Source organism: Peromyscus leucopus, chromosome 6 (assembly GCF_004664715.2).
Source record: "Peromyscus leucopus breed LL Stock chromosome 6, UCI_PerLeu_2.1, whole genome shotgun sequence".
Lineage (NCBI taxonomy): Eukaryota > Metazoa > Chordata > Mammalia > Rodentia > Cricetidae > Peromyscus > Peromyscus leucopus.
In genome coordinates this window covers 129,503-149,521 of record NC_051068.1, presented here as the reverse complement: position 1 = coordinate 149,521, position 20,019 = coordinate 129,503, and the positions used below count along the sequence as shown (strand labels likewise).

The window sequence follows — 20,019 nt, the reverse complement described above, 5'->3', positions numbered from 1 at the left end:
AGACTGAGAGACCCATCAGAGAGTAATGTCCCACAATCACGGAGGAGAGGTGTCCCTTTCCTTATGATGGGGGCCAGTAGGGTGAAAGGAGCATCCTAGCATATTGGTATGGCTTTTATAGTAACAGACAAAGCAGACAGCTCTGGGGTGACACTTACCCAGTAGAAGAAGAGAGAACAAGCGTAGGAGAGACAGCCTTTTCCTGTAACAGGCACCCAGGAGGATTTAGCAGACTCCAGAAGCCAGAGAGATTCAGATGCCCAAAATCAGTGACGAAACATAGTAGGTGGAGGGGAGAAGTGGCTGATGGCATGTACGCTAGATTTTGTACTCAAATATAAAGGGTGGCAGAAGCCAGTAGAGACAAATGCTCCATACACAACATAGAAGAGTCCGATCAGACACTGGGTCCCTTAGAAAGAGGTCCATTTATGCACCATCCCAGATTTCAGTGCCAGATACACAATTGCTCCAATGTATGTTTAAAAAAATATCTATATTGTAGATAAAAGTCAAGAGAAGGGAGAGAAAGTCATACACTGAACACAACCAGCAGAATAGACTTGGCCAAGGGTTGGAGAGGAGGAAGACAAGAGAGAGAGAGAGAGAGAGAGAGAGAGAGAGAGAGAGAGAGAGAGAGAGAGAGAGAGAGAGAGAGACAGACAGCAGACAGACAGACAGACAGACAGAGACAGAGAGACAGAGACAGAGCATAAAAAGTGCTTAGCAGAAATGTCAGGGTTATATTGGAATCAGAAGCTGGAGGAAGGGAAGACCATGAACTGGAGAAGTTTAGTGTGTGATGTGGGGTGAAAAGAGCTAGGATGCCAGCATGAACTCTGTAACAGGTATTCACAATGCTGAGGGAGCCTGGAGGCCAGCATGTGCTTTGGTATATTAATAGGTGCCACAGTTAGCCATTTGTCCAAATTTTCTGTTTGTTTTTATTTTGGGGCCATATAGCCTCTAAATCCATCAGGGCAATAAAACTAGAAGAGTGCCCTTCCTGCATCAATTAGCAGAGAAAAACCAAGAAAGTGGGAGAAGAGAGTATAGAAAGGAAAAGAGAGGAGACTTTTGAAGCAGTAGTTACACACCATCAATTTCCATATCCATGAATACAGGAGACTGATAACCTCAGTGTGGGGACTTGAATTTTCCCAGGCACCTTGGGCCCTTCTCATATCCCTGTTGGTATTGATCAGAGTTGTGGAAACTGTTTATCACTTTGAGAAATTCTTCAGGAAGATGCTTATGCCATCAACTTAGTGTTTCATTTTTGTTTTTAGGGTCTTGCTCAGTAGCTCAGGTTGGCCTTGGGTTGGTGATCTACTCGACTCAGCTTCCTGAATGCTGGGATTATATAGATGGCATGTACCACCACACCTGCCTTTGGTAAGGCAGAAAGTTTTTTTTTTTTCCAGAAAGTTCTTTGAGGATAGGCAGTAATTAAAAAAATTATAAATAAATGTCATTTTGTGCCATACTTTCTCAATACATTATGCAGCTTAGCTATCCTGGATTTTAGCTCACAGGGAGGAATGGAAACAGGAGATCCAAGATCCAGAGCCTGCTCTTCCCACAGAACCTGACTTCCCTGAATAGCTTGTCTACAGAGCCTGCTCTCCATAGGTGGATGAGGAAATATGTCCCTGATTTTGGAGCTCCATCTTTGTAGTAATCTACAGAAGGGCTAACACCAATGTCAGCCTGGGATACTATTTATACCTGTATAATTCACCTAAGCTTCTCCAGCAAATGCAATGTTAAGAAGTCCAAAAGCGAGGTCTCTTCAACCAGAATGTCACTCTTAGAAATCTCTGTTATAGGCTAAATTGTGTCTATTGAAAATTCCCATTGAAGTCCTAAACCCTAGTATCTCAGAATGTTGCAGACAACACTTTATGGGGTTATCGAGTTTAATAGAGGTCTTATGTGAAGGCCTTAGTAGAGATAGCATCTTTATAAGAGGAAGGAGAGACACCAAGAATGAAGTTTATAGAGGCAAGATTGTGAAGACAGAAGATGGCCATCCGCAAGTCAAGTAAAGAGGCTTCAGAAGACACCAGGCCTCTGACACCTTGATCTCAGACTTCTAGCCTCCAGAACTGAGAAAAAATTTAAGAAGTCTGTTGCTAAAACCAACCAGTGTGCTGTATTTGTCATGGTAGCACTGAAGAACAAATGGCCTCTCCCACTAGGAAATGATGGCAAGCCACCCTGGTCCCCACTTTTGTAACAGGAGTCAAGTGAGTGGCTTCTATTCACAGATCCTCACAAACATGAAATCTAGACACACACACTCCACCTTATCTTCGTGCAATAATTACTTTTATTAATTTTACTGGACTTAGAATCACCTGGTGACCTACTTCTGACTGTGTCTGTGGATGTATTTCCAGGAGGAAGTGGGAGAAGGAAGACACAACTTGAATGTGGGTAGTGCCATTCAGTGTTGTGAGGTCCTTGACTGAGGGGAAAAAAAAAATACGGAGAAAGCCATTCTCCTCTCTCTGCTTTCTGATCGGATTGGATGGTACCAGTCTACTCCATGTTGGACGCTATCTCCCAAACACAGACCTAAAACAAATATTTTTTCTCTTTAGCTGATGTTGACATCAGTGAACAAAGTGGTTATCAAAGATAAAATGTCTCTTCCTAAAGGCCCTTGGGTGAGCCAGTTTCAGGGACTATATATCAAGGGAGAAGAGGCTCTCTGGAGAAGATGGTGCGATTCTACGATAGAATGAATCTCATATAAGTCAAATTGCATTAAAATAATATCCAGACCAGTCTTGAAGAGGAAAATTAATTAAAAGGACAGATACTTGTAAAAGGGGGAAAAAGTATTTATGGGTGTCGAATCTAGAACATGAATTGCAGTCTGCTTGATTCCCTCTACCACTTCTGCAGGCCAGATTTCTATGCTTTTCTCTGCTTACTGAATTTGATAAACTTGTTGTTTCCCAAAGTGTTCCTAGCAGTAGGTGAGGAAGGCTATCACATAATTCATCTTCATCTGGAAGGTATGGGAAATGGAAACAGGTTTAACTTCAGTCCAATTGCTCCCATTTTATAAATTCTTGGAACAAAGGACTTATATGATGGTGATCGACATGGGAATTGAAGTTTGCTCTTTTCAGTTTTGTCCCAGTGTCAAAGAACATTCCTCAACCAATACATACGTGCATACATACACATTTCCTAGAATTGTTAAAAATATTATATCTGTTGTATTAAATTTCCAAAAGTAGAAGAATTCAGATGGCAAGTTTCTCTTATAAAGGGTGTATTTAGGAACACTGCACTGATCATCAGGGGTATTTCCCTCCTTCCTTTCTATTATCTGTGGCTTAGAGGAATCTTTTGCCAAATGCCTACAAAATGTTCACAGATTTAGCCGGGCGGTGGTGGTGCATGCCTTTAATCCCAGCACTCGGGAGGCAGAGCCAGGCGGATCTCTGTGAGTTCGAGGCCAGCCTGGGCTACCAAGTGAGCTCCAGGAAAGGCACAAAGCTACGCAGAGAAACCCTGTCTCGAAAAACCAAAAAAAAAAAAAAAAAAAAAAAAAAGTTCACAGATTCTTTCATGTAATACATTATCTTTTTGCTAAGCATCTTCAAGGATTTGCCTTTTCAAAAAAAAAAAAAAAAAACCCATTGTACAATCCACAGTATTTCAAAACAACTCTGGCATGTTTAATCCAAGTTGAGCGGTACATATCCACTTCAGGTTTTGCAGCTCCATCCTTCAGAAGCTCGAGACGCCCTGAAGTCAATCCAGGCACAAACCAGCACATGATCGAGTTAAACACATTCACGGGTCGAGAATTACCCTTCTGTCCAGAAGCAGTAAAGTGAAGTCCCAAGGAAAAGATCCGAGGTCCCAGCACCCACCCAGTGCAGAGCCCGTCACTCCACCCGCAAGGCCTCTTTAAGAAGCCGAGCTCAGGGCCGGGGCACAGAGCTCACGTGACCCGGAGCAGCTTGCTAGTTTGCGGAAGCCGCTCTTCAGTCCAGTTGTCGGGATGGTGCAGCTATACAACCTGCACCCGTTCGGGTCGCAGCAGGTGGTCCCCTGCCAGCGGGAGCCAGAGCAGTTCTGCTGCGGCGGGCGGGACGCGTTGTTCGTGGCTTCGGGCTGCAAAGTGGAGGCTTTCGCCGTCCAGGGAGCAGATCTGTGCCAGCCACGTTGTGCCTTCTCCACGCTGGGCAGAGTGCTGCGCATGGCCTACAGTGAAGCGGGTGAGGAGAGGCTTTGGGGCGGGGTTTTGTGTGGGGAAGGGGCGGGTGCTTCTACATACATGCTGCTGACAATCTGTCGGTTCCTGCAATTAAGCGCTGAATTCGCTTTGTGCAGTTGTCATAGCAACCACAGATCTTGTGGAGCGCCTTGTTGGAGTGCTTGCTTAGCTTTCCTGAAGCCTTCGGTCTGATCTTCCGCATCTCGTTGTTCAACTAGTAATCTCAGCACCTGGGAGGTGGAGGCTGGAGGATCAGAAATTTAAGGTCAACCTCTGTTATTTAGTGAGTTCCGGAGTAGCCTAGGCTACCGGTAATCTTGTCTTGAAGCAAAGCAACACAAACACCCCACACAGGCATGGGCGGGCCTTCAGTGGGAACAGAATGCTGGCTTCCATGTCTTGAATTAAAGGCTTGAGGCTGGGTTCCACTTATGCCAGACCCATAAAACAAACAAACAAACAAAAAGCAAACAAACAAAAATGTATGAAGAAATCTCAAACCTCGCACAAAAGAAAGAGGGAGAGAGAATGATAGCCTGAAGTTCACGGACCTCAAAAGTTATTCCAAATCATAGCCAGCCCTGTAAGTCACTTCTGTGTGGTTTAAAATTCTTACATTCTGGTCTGATATTTAAAAATTCTTAAATACGTTGTGTCTGTGCATGTGTGTAAGACAAAGACATAGGCTGTATAAAATGTCCCTCTTTCAAAGGGACATTTATTCCAAAATTTGAGGCAGCAGGCATTATAGAAGGCAGTTTTCTTGCCTGTCATTGGTGTTGATTCCTGGGATCCTTGCATGGCTACTACTTGTGTCTAAGAATCATTTAGAAAGCATTAAAAAAAAAAAAAAAAAGCCCTCATTCCTGGGCCACACGTTCGGAAACACTGTTAAGTTTCCTTGGAGTGAGGCTGACATTGCAGTGTATTAAATGCTTGTCTGGGTTGGATACTAATGACTTGAGCCAGAATGACTGCAGGAGGCTAACACTAAACTGTGATAACCTCGTTAATGAAACCTTGAAGAACAAACATGCTTTTATAATCAAACTGGCTGCCTTAAAAAACTTGAGGAGTCATGTGGTATGGCATTAGCATCATGAACCATATAGCTCAAAGGTAGCTTTCAGTCCACAGTTGAACTTCAACCTCTGAGTGTAACTTCTTTTAATTCATGCGTGACCAAACATTAATACACTGACTCCTGGCTTTGCCTATGTCCAGAAAACCTGTCTTTGACTTTTCCTTTGGCCTCTTTTTCATATTCTCAGTTTGTGGACCTGGGGATTTGTGTTCTCAGTGCCCAGTATCCTCTGCTGTAGCAAATCTCCCCCTTGTAAAAAAGCCAGGATAACTTGTGTATTTATATTTACTATAAATGTTTTCTAGGTCTTCTACCAAGCAGAAAGCATTTTCTTTTACTTACTGTCATATCCAACGGAAACACCGATTCTCAAACTCCAAAAGACAGTCCATATATCCAGAAATTAGCTCATCCAGTACTTTTGGGGAGGAGGGGGAGATTTCTGGTAGTTAGATAAAAGCCAGAATTCCTCAGGAACTTGTGAAGCTGGTTCCAAGCGAGTCATTATCCTTACCTCCAGCAAAAGGGATCTATGGTTCTCCAGTTAACCTGTGGTACCTATCAGCATACCAAGGTCCAGGCTAGCCTCCTTACCTGTTACATATTTCAAAGTTTATGCTAGTATTTTAGGTCCTTACCTTCTTCTCTACCCTAAACTCCTTCCAGCTTGTGGGCTTCCCTTGCCGCAGCTACTTATTCCACTTATAACCTGGCTGTTCTCTGCTCTTGCTGGTCTCACTATGCTCCCTCTGTTTTCTACCCACTGCTGTTCTCTCTCTTGCAGATAGCCCTGGCCATGTCCAGTCAGCTGTGCATGTTGAGTGTGCTTCTTTCTCTTTCTGCTCTGGACTCTGCCAGATCTTCTGGCTGTTCTTTCTCTCTTACTCAATAAAACCTTCCCCTTAACCATACTATTACTGAATGGTCATGTCATGTTGGCAGTTTTCCTTCAGCTCCTGCCTGCCTTGCCAGTGTACATAAGGTGTTAAAACCCTCACATACACTTACTAATCAGTCAAATGCTGTTCTCCTTTTGTAAAATGTGGACACTATGTAAGTCAGCCTTGGGGTCCCTGTGTGCAAATTTCTGACATAATTGAAAGAATATAGATTTATGTTGTTTATAGTTTGAGAGGACTCAGTTCACCATGTTATGGAGGGCTTATGTTGCTGGAGGGCTTCTCTCCAGGTTCCCCAAGCCCCGCAGTCCCACAGTCCACTTATAAAATAATCACTCAGACGCTTATATCACTTATAAACTGTATGGCCATGGCAGGCTTCTTGCTAACTGCTCTTTTATCTTAAATTAACCCATTTCTATAAATCTATACCTTGCCACGTGGCTGGTGGCTTACCAGAGTCTCTACATGCTGCTTGTCCTGGCGGTGGCTGCAGTCTCTCTCCTCCTTCTTCCTGTTTCCCCAATTCTCCTCTCTCTTTGTCCCGCCTATACTTCCTGCCTGGTCACTGGCCATCAGTGTTTTATTTACATAGAGTGATATCCACAGCAGGCTTATGTCATGGTGACCAGAAAGTAAAGTAAAGCAGTAACACAGGAAGGGTCTAGGGCAAGATAGAGTTCTCAGATGTCCCCTCTCCAACAGCGATCTTCCTCCCAGATGTCTCCGTCTTCTAGCCAGACTCCCTTCTATAGTTCTACTCCCAGCACACTAAAGTTTTCAGAATCTAAATTTACCAGTGGACTGATGCATTGATTAGGTCAGAGCTCATGATCTAGTTATTTTTGGAAATGTTCTCACAAGAAACAATCAGAGGTGTGCTCTAAGGTGTTTCTTGGTTCAATCAAATTGAAATGATGAACTATTACAAGAACATTAGGGAGAAAGTAGGTAACAATATAGAAGGTAGGTTTCGAGCTTTTAACATCATCAGGGATAATGGAAATTGAATTTAGGCTGCATATGTGATGTGAAAAGGAGGGATAACCAACAGACAGAGAGAGACTCAGTGGCCAGTGCTGTGTTGAAGGCCCTGTTGCTGGACATGTGTTTATGAGGGTGGTGGGGCAGGAAAATGAAGACCACACAGCTCTCCTTGTATATAGTAAACCAGCACAAGTCATTCTTTAGCACTTTAGCACAAGTATACTGAACCAGTGACCGTTGTCCACCCGTCCCATCTGCCCCCATCTCTATGCCTATATTTAATGATGCACCAGGCACATACTTTCTTTTTAAAGTTAGGTCCTCTCTTAAAAGGTTATACGGAACCCTATAGAATTTTATTTCCTTTCCAACAGTTTGAAAAATGAGCATAAGACTTTGGACTAGTTAGATCCATCATTTGTTGACTGTTGCCTTAGGCAAGTTGCTGTTAATAACACTCTGAGCCCCAGAGTGCTGAACTATAAAATTGGAAGGAAGATATTTTCCTGAATGGCTCTTATAAGGATTTACAGAGAACTTTAAAAGTGGGCTCATGAGGCTTGCTAAGTAGGCATGCTTATCAAGTGCTATTACAGCATTTACAGAACAAGTCATCAATCTGAAATCATGCAATACAATGTGGATATTACCTATAACTTGCAGACACATCATTTCATGTGTGGACATTTTATATATATATATATATATATATATATATATATATATACACACACACACACACACACATACATATACACATACATACATACACACATATACATACACATATACATACACACATATGTATATATATAAGTTAAAAACTTTTGTTGTAACTAAAGAGATTTTGTTATTTTAAAATGTCAACTTAAAAATGCTACCAAAAGAATATGGCAACAAAAGAATAGTAGATGAATCGGACATCACCAAAATTAAAGATTTTTGTGCACCAATAGATGGAAGGGGCTATTCAAAGAATTTGAAAAAATATTTATAAATCATATATTTGATAAAGGAATGGTATCTAAAATATATAATAAATTGATTTGGTGGTAGAAAAACATTAATTAATTTTTTTAATGAACAAGTGGAACTGGAACTGGGGTATACAACCAAGTGCCAGAGCACTTGCCTAGCACACGCGAGGTGCTGGGTTTGATCCCTGGCAGTACATACATAGCAAAGGACTTGAATAGATATTTCTCTGAAGAAGACATGCAAATGTCCAAAAGCATACAAAAAGAGGCTCCACATCACTAATCCGCAAATTAAACTCACAGTGATATACTCAAAACCCATAGTATAGTTCTTATTTTAAGATTATCATAAAGTAGCTAGATGTGATGGAATAAATATAAGCACTCAAGAGGCCAAGGCAGGAAGATCTTGGCAAGTTTGAGAACATCCTGGGCTATGTCATGAGTTTAAGGTGAGACAGGGATATATAACATGCATGACCCCTGAGATGGTAGGAAACAGGCATGTTTTGCTGGCAGTCTGAATTTCTGTTATCTAATTATGGTGGTAACTTTCCAGTTTCTAATAAAGTTTAAAATATTCTTGATCTGTAGCCCAACATAAATTTCCAACATAAAACAAATTATATAGGTATAGGTTTATTTGTTACAAAATAAAGTATAGTAGGTAATCCCCCTACATTAATAGGAGAATTATTAAATAGCTATGGCACATGTGTATATAGGATATTTTATAGATATTAACATATCTGTATGCTCTGTTGGGATGGTGGATGGTGGATAGCCATGTATCAGCTTGGAGGAAAAGATTTATTCATTGTTCAAATAATTGCAAGTGGTTTCTATTGCATGTTTATGCTGTGTAGTTACTTGGATTTTTTTCCCCCAAGAAAGTTGCTAACCTGTATACTTGAGGTTGTTAATTCATAAAACAGGTATGTTATAACAAAATGTGATTATTAAGTTAAACATGAATTTAAAAGTTACAGATTGTTAAATATTGAGTTAGTGTGATATAAAAAGAAGACAAAAAGCCTTTCTGCGACCCAGGTTTATATGAGAGAAAGTGTTTGGAAGGTCAACACCAGACTGTGTGAACATTAGTCCTTAAGGATGAGACGAAGGAGGAGGTCATTATGCTTTCTTTTTGTGCTTAACCATTTTGGTTTCTACAACAAATGTTACTTTTATAGTTAAAACAATTCAATATAATCACTAGTTAAAAGAATATTAACTTGAATTTATATTTTATTTGGTATCTCTAGTTTTATCCTACTTTTCAGAGTTGTGACTTACGTAGCAAGAGAAGGAGATGTCAAATGTAAATTCTGTTAAACTCAGAGTCCCTTAGTTCTTACCTGAATTTTGTAAGTTATGTGTGGGGGCCCGTTTTTGGGTTCCTTGTGGCTTTACCCAGCAGGTCCGAATAGAGGATGATCAGGACCATGGGCCTGAGTTCAGGTGTCTGAGATGGTCTGTACTTGGCTGTCCTGGGGGAGGAGGTCTTTTGCTCCACCCCTTGGTGTCTCTATAAAAACCCTGGGCCAGAGACAGTTGGGGCCGGTTGGAATAGGTTCCAGGCCCTCTCGAGGCTATCCTTTATTTTCTATCTGTTTATCTCCGCTATAAATCCTTCTATCTAATATTTCCTGCTGATTGCACTCAAGAAAACTCTGGGGAACTGTGGGGGTGGTGGGTAAACGCCCCACAGTTACGCTAATGTTGCTGCTGCTTAGTTAGTAGACCTTTCAACTGTGATAAGAGTTAACAGAGGAAAATGGAAAGTTTTTTTGTTATATGAATAGTAAAGGAGTTGTTGTAAGACACTGAGATGGGAAGAGACTGTATTTCAGAACTTCTGTGACTGATGTGACAACACACACCTCTGTCACTTAGATGGCAGCTTTGTTCCTTTGAGTCAGTTATGCATTTGAGTCATGTTATACATTCCATTTTCAGGCAGCAAAGTAAGTGGTTGGATTTCTAATTTCAAATTCTAAATGCATTCTTGTTTCCTTTTCTAGGAGACTATCTGGTAGCAATTGAAGAGAAAAACAAAACTATATTCTTGCGTGCTTACATGAACTGGAGGAGTAAGAGGAGTGAAAATTCCCGTGTGTGCATTCGAATGGTTGGGCACAATGTGGAGGCACCCTTCTGTGAAAGCTTTAAAGACCAAATGTCTATAATTGAAATGCCATTGTCTGAGGCTCCTTTATGCATTTCATGTTGTCCTGTGAAAGGAGATCTACTTGTTGGCTGCACAAATCAGTTAGTCCTGTTTACTTTGAAGTACTGGATCATTAATGAAGAATTCTCAGTGTTGGACTTTGAACGTTCATTAATTATACACATAGATAATATCACTCCTGTTGAAATTTCTTTTTGTGTTGGGTATGTCGCTGTCATGTCTGATTTAGAAGTCTTAATCCTAAAACTGGAGTCAGATCCTTCAAAGGGAGAGGGAGTTAAACACCACCCACAAAAAACCAACAACCAGTTGAAACAGATGGAAGGTAAATGATGAATTTGCCTTTCTAAAGAACCCTAGTATCTATGGTTTGCCATTATTCTTATAGGTTTAGGTGTTCCTGTCACATTGGTTTGTGTTTATAACTATCCATAGCTTATTCTGTTTCTACATATATTTGTCAGTATGTGAGTAATGGAGCAACTGCCATTAGATGAGGGGTTTCTAAAGAGAAAGCAGTTGATGTTCTTTTGTTGAGATAGGGTTTCAATATGTCCCTGGCTGACCTGGAACTCACTTGGCTCAGGCTTGCCTCAAACTTGTGGTCTTCCTGTCACAGGCTCCTGAGTGTAGTCATTATAGTTGTGAGTCCCTATGCCTGGCCTACATGACTTTCTAATTTTTATTGTCATTAAATTTGATGTTTAATGACATTGGATAACATTGTCCTGGTTGCCTTTTTTTGTTCCCCAACTTGCCACAGGCTAGAGTTTTTAAAGAGTGAACTTTAATGGAAATAATGTCTCCATAAGGCTGACCTGTGGGCAGTCCTGTGGCGGGGGGGGGGGGGGGGGATATATGATATTTTCTTAATTATTGATGTGAGAGGGCCCAGCCCATTGTGGGTGGTGCCACCCCTGAGCAGGCAGTCCTGGGGTGTATAAGAAAGCAGGCTGAGCAAACCATGGGGAACAAGCCAGTAAACAGCATTCCTCCATGGTCTCTGAATCAACTGCTACCCAGAGTTCCTGCCCTGACTCCTGCAGTGATGGAGTGAGATCTGAGAGTTGTAAACTGAAATAAAACCCTTTTCTGACCAAGTTGCTTTTGGTTATGATGTTTTATCACAGCAGAAACATAAGTCACAAGCCATGCCTAATGTTCATTCAGGCGGATGGTAGTACTTATAGTTGCTAAACTCTAAAATGTTATTTTTTAAGATATCAGTAATGACACTTCACGGCTTGAATCAGAGGATTTTGTTATCTGCCTAAAACCCATGGAGCTTTTTGGTGAGAAGTGTGAACAGTCGGGAATATCTGTTAAACTGGAGTCCACAGGATTAACTGATGAAAAAGTAAAATATTTAAGTGTTCAGCACCTGCTATATAGGTATGAGAGCACCTTTTATTCACCAGGATTTAATATTTATGTGCCTGCTTAAAGTGTATGGAAATTAGATTTGTCCTCTTTCTCTTCTTAAACTACAGACGTTTTGCTCCTGATATTTCATTCTGTGTCTTGTCTGATAACATCAAGTTACATTCCCTTCAGCTGCTACCTATTCACCAAACAGGTAAGTATGGCAGAGCTGCCTTGCAGAGAGGTGACAAGGCCCTGGACTGGAGGGGAGACCCGTATGTAGACAGACATTAGATTTGGTTCTCCTACTCAGTCTTCTGAGGAAAGGAAAGTCATATTGGCTAGGAGAAGTGAAGCCACTAGGAGAATGTGACCAGAAAAAAACTTAATTCTTTTGTTGTTATTGTTTTTGAAGTAGTCTGTAGGCCCAGTAAAAGAAATTTGTGAGCACTGTTGGAGCTGAGTAAGTGACAAAGTTTTTTAGGATGAACTTGTAATCGAGGTGGGAAAACTTGGTCTGAGTTGAAATTCATTTGAGTACTACTTTTCAACAGTGCTGCACATTACATTTTCCTGGATACTTAAAAATACTGTTAAGGGAGATTTAGCTCAGTTGGTCAGGTATTTTTCTAACATGAATAAAGTCTGGGTTTGATTCCTAGCACTGAATAAACAGGATGTGGTGATGTACACATGTAATCTCATCACTTGGGAGGTAGAGGCAGGTAGGGTCAGAAGTTCAAGGTCATCGCCTAACGAGTTCTAGGCCAGTATGGGCTACATGAGGCCCTCTATTGAAAAAATGCTAGTGATTCTGATTCAGACTTATTGGACTGTTTTGGACTCTGGCACCCACGTCTGGCACCGGAAATCTAATGAGCACCAAGATTGAGACCGGTAGGCTCTGCACTCACTCATGGCCTGTTCAGTATCTTCAGATGGTTTCTGGGAAGATCTAAATGTTGCTGTAATCCAATGTCTTTATAACGTTATTTTTTTAAGTAAACATTCAGTAGCTACTGTTGTTGATAATTGTTGAGTACAGAACAAAAGTAGGCAACACGCTTGCACCTATGAACTTAATTATCTGATGGTAAAAGCAGATACTCATTAAATACTGACAAAATTGTGGTGTGGACAGCATGGCAACCATTGCTGCTTGACAAACTTCCAGCAGACCACAATTATCCAGCACCTTTTTACTTTCATTTTTAATGATTCTCACTATGTGTTATGAGAGTTCCCTTTTCCTTTGGGAAATTTTGCATGGACTTTGAAGGGTGAAAATGCATAAAATGGCACGCCCTTTAAACAAAATAATTCTTTGGGAAAAATCCCTGTCATCGAGGAACCTGGAATCCCATTATGCCCTCCGAATTACACCAAGAACATTTACTAGATATACCTGATACACCAAGCACGAAACACCTACAATCCAAATTCAGAGCGTGAGGTCATTAAGGGCAAGAGTTCAATTTATAAGGTATAATGGGAAAAGAGTAAGATATCAGGACCTTTTTTTGGAGCTATGGGGGTAACAGGCCCATATAGTAAGACTAAGACACAAAGGGACACGATTAGGGAACAGCTCAGTGGTTATGCCCTTGAAGAATGAGAATTGCTCTTAAATTGTACTGGAGTGTCTGGTCCCCAGAGGAAGTCCTTTTCCCAAGGTCAGGCATTTGGATAAGGGTCTCCATTCCCTCTAGGCCTTGAGGCAAATTCCTGCTTTGCTAATAGCAGTCATTCTCCTTATCTCTGGCAGGAGGAACTTGTAGCCCTTCCTTGATGTAAGAAGGTTCCTAGTAGAGTTACTGAACATATGAGAACAATAGATATTTAGATACTCACTGAATTTTCTGTCACTGAATCATTGAGTCTGCTTTCAATCTTGCCTGTGACTAAACTGTTAAGTACAAAAAGTGTATGTATTCCTTTTCTAATAAACGCTTCTGGCAGCCATCCTGATTTACCCTCAGATCATGTCTCCTCTCCTCCCTTTCTCTGCTAACTCTACTAATCCTCTTTGGGACCTGAACCTCCTACCCCTCTGAAGCAGGTCACAGGCAAAATTAGACACTGAAATAGTGCTCTATAGGAAAAAAAAAAACCCTGGTAGCAAAAGCCTGTAGCAAAAGACCCTTACTTTCTCTGGGGTTTAGGAAGGCTGCTTCCTGAGAATGGATGACTCTTGGATTTAGATGGGTTCAGCAAAGGGAGGAGAAGAGAGTGTTCTAAGTAGAGGAAGCCCCAAAGCTGAGCAGAGAATCTGTATTTGAGGAACTGAAAGAACCTAGTTGAGTAAAGGAAAGGGGGATGTGATACAAGACTGGAGACCAGACAGGGACAGTTGCCAGTCAGAGGGGCAGCTCTTTTCATTCAATGAACTTCCCATAACAGTTGGAATAAAAAGTCTCAATCGTTCCATAGCCAATGTGACCTAACTCTGGGTTCATTTTGTCTCAGCTTGACTTGCTTACTGTTTTCTATCCACAGTAGCCTTTCTGCCTCCCTCAGATATGCCAACTAGTCTTTTCTGTAAAAGCTATTACTTCTTCTACATAGACCTAGAATGTGCTTTCTTCAGATCCCTCATGAGTGGTTTATTCATATCGTTTAGTGCACAGCTCAAATTTCACCTTATCACAGAGGACTTCCCTGGTTCTCTCAGTTTGACTTACTTTTATTTTTATTTATGTGGGTATGTGTGTATCTGAATGTGGATTTTTGCATGTGAACATGGTTCTGGCAGAGGCCAACAAAGATGTTACAGGTGGTTATGAGCCATCCAGCTTCATTGCTGGGAGCTGAACTCAGGCCCTCTGTTAGAGCATCAGTTAACTGCTGAGCTGTCACACAGGCCCTTGGCTCTTTCCATTCAATAATCTCTCTTCACTTTAGGATTTACTTGTTTTTTCCCTGTCCCAATTCCCATCACTAGAATGCAAGGCTCTGTGAAAGAAGTCACCTTGTTTTGTGTATTGCTATCTCCCTAGAACCTTGAACAGCAATACTGAAGCAGGCCATAGGAAATATTTATTGAATAGACAAATGACTGTAGATGTGTGGTCTATATTTGAGCTGGGTCAAAGGTTGAGTGGTTGTTTTAGAAGCTGAAGAATTTGGTTAGGTATTTTATAAGAGGAACCAACATATGTAAGCTGTAACATTGTCATGTGCTTAGAGATAAGATGTGTGAGCTAGAGCTCAGATGTGTACCAGAAAGAAGAAATGGAAATGGTTTTGGGCTAGTTGTGGAAAATTCAGAATTGGACTTTTAGTATCAATGAGTATCATAGAAGGAGGAAGAAAACTTAAAAAAAAAAAACCTCTGGTTATGAAAATTTGAAACTTATTTAGATAGTGAGAAAATAGTAAAACAACCCCCATATCTCCATTAAGAGCTTACATATGACAATATCCTGATCCATTCCTAGTTATTTTGATGACTGTTTTAACATCTATACCTTTTCTCTGTCAATATTTCTCTAAATAGGATCAGGATGATTTATTTTAAATGAATTCAAAATACTTCTCATGTAAAAATTCCAAGATGTCATCAGATATCTTTTCAGGGTTCCCATTTTCTTGATCCTCTAAAGATTTTTTCCCCCTACAATTCATTTATTTGAATGAGGTACATAAACAAGTTATATTTATGCATCTTGGTTGATTTCTGTGTCTTATATGGGATCAGCCTTCTCTTTTTCTCTTTGCAGTTTCTGTAGCAAGAAATTGGACATTTACTGTAAAGCTCCCTATAATCTGAGTTTTGCTGATTGAGTCCTCCCAATTGACTGAGTCATGTATCAGGTCTCTGTTGTACCCACTGTATTCTTGTGTTAGTTAGTCATTATGTCTCAGCCTGTGCTTTTTAGTACATTATTAGCTATAAGTTGCCCTCAAACATTTGAAATATAGCTAATAGAAACTGATATATACTGTAAATATAAACCACAGACTAGATTTTGAATGTTTAATACTAAAATATAAAACACTTGTTTTTTGTTTATTGCTTGTTGAAATGGCAATGTTTTAGACATGATAGATTACTGGACAATATTACTAAAAACTTTCCTGTTTTACTTTTTGGAAATACTAGAAAATTTAAGTTCCAGGTATGGAATGATTATGTTTTTATTGGCTGTGTTGATGTAGACTCAGGCTTGATCAGGATATTATTATTTGTTGCGCAAGTAGTTCTGTTGTCTCTTGGAAAGGCTGTGGTTCCTGGTGGACAATGCAATATTAATAGCCATCGATGAGTGTTGTGACTTATGTTGTTGCAAGATGGTGTTTTCCTAATTATCTCTTCCCTTTTACATTTCTTACTATCCACTTCCCCTTATCATCTCTGTGGTCTCTGATACAGTCTAGTCTGATACAGTTTAGTCTGTCTAGTCTGCATAGGAAAATCATGATATTGATTCTCTCCTTTTATTTTCTGGCTTCATGGCATGTCTCTCTTGCATTTTTCCAATGCAGGTTTTCCTCCTGATGGAAATGGTTTGTCTCAAGAAAAAGAGCTGCTGAGTCTCTTCTGTTTCTTCTCATTACCTCATGTGGGCTATCTGTACATGGTTGTGAAATCTGTTGAGTTAATGTCAGTCTATTGGTATCCTGAGAAGTCTCAGCAAGCAGTGCTTACACCACAGTTTTTGCACGTCATCACAAGGTATGGGTCCAGTGTTGCTTCTTGTTCTCTGGCTCACTTGTTTTCAGTACATTTTCAAGCTGCTGCTGCAATCTTTGAGAATTTTAAGCCTGTTATAGTGGTCCTGTTAATGTTAAAGGTTTAGGCTCTGGCTTTGCCATCGTGGTGCTCCCTTAGGTTGGATGGGTGGCCTTGTAAAATCTAAAGTTCTCAATGAAGCCTTTCAGAGAATTTTGAAGAGTGGGGGACAGTTGCACATCTCTTTAGATTCCCTTTCTGTGCCTCATCTCATGGCCACTATCTCCTCTCAGTGTGAACTGAGTCATTTCATAATGGTTTAGAACACAGAACAGCCAGAAATATCTGATTCTGTTCCTCAATTAATAAATCTGGTGAAGCATTCATAGGGAGGTGGAGATTTGTCATCATGTGACTAGTGGGTAGCAGGGTAGTCCTGGCCTTACATACTAGAATATAAATTGATCTCTTTCTCTCTCTCTCTTATCTTTTTTCTTTTTTTTTTTATAGCATAATTCTTTATAGATTCTTTGGGAATTTCACATCATGCACCCCAATCCTGATTACCTCCCCATCCTTCCATATCTGTTCCTTACCACTGCAGCATCCCTCCCCCAAAAGGAATTCCTCCCAAAATTAATTTAAAAAACACAAAAAAACAAAAAACCCACCTTGCTCTTCCATTTTTTCCCTTCTCTCCAACACCTCTTCATTTGTCCTAGTGACATTGGGAGCTGCTGTGTGTCACACATTATACCCTTTTGTCCAGTCAGCCCCACCCACAAATGTTCCTTGCAATGAGTCATTGATCTGGTTCAAGGCCTCTGGCACACACCCTCATGGAACTCCTCCCAGATATCCTGCTATTGACCCAAGTCCTGATGGAGTCCTGAATCTGTCATTCTGCAGGACTAATCCCTTCATGTGCTCCAGCAGGTCATAGATGGGGTAGATGTTAGGGTGGGCCAACCCAAGGCCCAGGGTGTGGGTCTGATTGGTAGCTGAACTGGTCAGCCTGGGCCTCTGGGCCTCTTCCCCTCAGGCAAGGTGTGGAGCCAGCTCTTCTAGGCCCATGCCGTTGGGGCCAGATCTCCCATGCCCATGATGTGGGGTAGGGCCATCTCTCCTGAGTACAGAGAGAGGGAGGGGCAGGCAGCTCTCCTGCTTCAGTGTCCAGTGAGGAACAGGGCCAGCTATTCCAGGGCCAGCAAAGGATGGGGCTGGCCCTGCATAGCTCCTGGATTTCAATACCCAGATCATTTTGGCCCTGGCAGCATCATGGCCCTTGGATGCCAATAACTTGGATGGCTGGTCAGACCCCAGGCATCTTAATCAGCCCTCAATGGTAACAGGAGCCATGGACATCAACTCAGACCCTGGCTGATGTAGGACCATGGGCCCTACTCTGTAGGGTGTGGGCCTGGTTCCAGCAGTTAGGGCAGTCTGGCAGTTGGAGGTCGTTGGTGAAGGGCCTGGCCACTCATGTGGCTCAGAGGCTTAAAACTGATTGAAGGAGGATGATAAAGGCTGTAATCCAGGTTTTCAGAAATGTCCAATAGTTAACTGCCCACAACCTTGATTTTTGTTTTAATTTGGTGAATGTATCAGAATTTCCAGAGGGTGCTAAGAGTATATTTAAACAGTACAGAAACCACCTTGGGATTCTGATGTCCATTTTTAAACAGACTTCTCCCTGGTAAATGCCAACAGTGGGAGTGTCAGAACACAATCTAAGAATGGAGCCGTGTGAGTAGAATTCTGAATGCTTGTGAGAAAACTCCAAGAACACAAGACAAGAGGAATTTACCTACTAAATTTGTACCCTATGTTACTTCTCATGACATTATTGTGACAGAATGCTCAACAGAAATATCTTGAAGAATTGATTAGGCTCTTGGTTTTAGAGATGTCAATGAATTTGGTGAGGAGTATGTAGCAGAGATGCCTTTTGCATCATAGCTGATGGGAATCAGAAGAAGAACTGTTGGTGTTCAGCAGGCTTTCTCACTTCCCCCTTTTATTTTCTCTGAGCCACTATTCCAGAGGATGGACAGTGATGCTCTTGTGAGCTTTGAGGTTTCAAAAGATACAGGTGATTCTCAGTACTATCTCTATGCCTCATGGTTGTGAATTAGGAGCTCCCAGGTGTTCTTTCTCTTTGTCATCATGGACTCCAGTGCTCTGAAACCATAAGCCAAATTAAACTCATTAATTAATTAAAATTTTAGTTTTTCAAGACAGGGTCTCTTTGTGCAGCCATGGCTGTTCGGGAACTTGCTTTACAGATCAGGCTGGCCTGGAACTCACAGAGATTCGTCTGCCTCTGACCCCCAAGTACTGGGATTAAAGGTGTGTGACACCACTGCTCAACTAAACTCTTTTATCAGTTGCCTTGGTCATGGTGTTTTCTCACAGAAATAGAAAATAACTAAGGTAGACATTTTGAATATTTATCTTTTATTCCTTTTGTACTTCTGCTCAGTAATCTAATAATAACAAATAAACAGTATTACAGTAGGTGGAAACAAGTCAGAGACCCTTGCCTTTTGTCTCCAGAACCTAACAATCATTGACCTTTGTGTCATAGTTGCCCACTGTCATTCTAGACCCATGCAGATGTTGTTTGTGCCTCATTCTGTCAGGCTCTCTTCACATCACAAGGTTGCTTTCTCTGGTGTACATTAGTAAATGCTAGTGCTGGTATCCTAGTTTATGTGGTAGCATCAGAGATTATTTCCTGTAACTGTGGGAATGACACTTAACAGTGGTGTGAGATGAAAATGGTAGCATTGAGAGCTGAGCAGAGGCCTGGCTGCATGCCTTGCCATATGAGGTACAGAGCATGGCTGAAAAGGTGCCACCACTTCCAGTTCAATGCTAGCTACTGTTTGGTTTGGTTTAGGGTTTTTTTTTTTAGACAGGGTTCTTCTTATCATGGAGCTCTGGCTATCCCAGAACTCACCATGTAGACCAGGCTGGCCTCAAACTCACAGAGATCTGTCTCTGTCTCCTGAGTGCCAAAAGGTATACAACACCCACCACACCTAACCTTTTTTCCTAATTTTTAAGAGCTCATGTTTACTTCTCCAAGCTTCTAGTTTGTTTCCAATGTTATTCTTGCAAATCCTTTACAAGCTGAATTTGGTAGTAATTTCTCAGTAAATAGCTTTTTAATCAATATTGCTATTGATTTAGATAGCAGCAGATATCAGTGTGCCCTCAATCTGTCCTTTACCCTGCACAATGACCCTGGGGTTGTAGGAGATAGAGGAGTCAGGAGCCTTGTGTCTAGTTGGTTTTACTCTCTAGAAAGGTGTCAGCCAATATGAACTTTTCCAGTTTTCAAAGCAAATGGTAGACAAGGCATTCTGAAGAGTCTTGTTTCATTTTCATTTTACCATTCATATGTTTGTGTAGTCTGAGTTAGTCATACTTCATAATCAAGGCTGAATTTTATTCTGAGATGATATGATAGGTGATAGGTATTTGAATCCCCTATAGTGGGTTTCTCTGCTGATGCAATAAGCCAGATCAAGCCGAATTAAAAGTCCACATTTAATGAGCTAAGCACTCTCAAGCCCCCTAGAAGTGAGGTAGGGGAGGG

The 20,019-nt window shown here is 41.2% G+C and overlaps 1 protein-coding gene across 7 annotated transcripts in view; it reads left to right on the top strand.

Moving 5' to 3' along the window:
• The first annotated feature begins 3,977 nt into the window (after positions 1 to 3,977).
• The window catches only part of Hps3 (HPS3 biogenesis of lysosomal organelles complex 2 subunit 1), a 49,858-nt gene continuing 33,816 nt past the window's right edge, over positions 3,978 to 20,019 (top strand). For 6 of the 7 annotated variants that reach the window (XR_003733563.2, XR_005091716.1, XR_005091717.1 and 3 more), the window contains exons 1-5: positions 3,978 to 4,244; positions 10,215 to 10,706; positions 11,602 to 11,773; positions 11,872 to 11,957; positions 16,229 to 16,418. Coding sequence is in view for 3 of the 7 variants with exons in the window: in XM_037206496.1 (XP_037062391.1) it covers positions 4,028 to 4,244; positions 10,215 to 10,706; positions 11,602 to 11,773; positions 11,872 to 11,957; positions 16,229 to 16,418 (1,157 nt within the window). In the remaining 4 variants the exon portion in view is untranslated. The remainder of the gene's footprint in view (positions 4,245 to 10,214; positions 10,707 to 11,601; positions 11,774 to 11,871; positions 11,958 to 16,228; positions 16,419 to 20,019) is intronic. The other variant, XM_028860896.2, reaches the window with a different exon arrangement.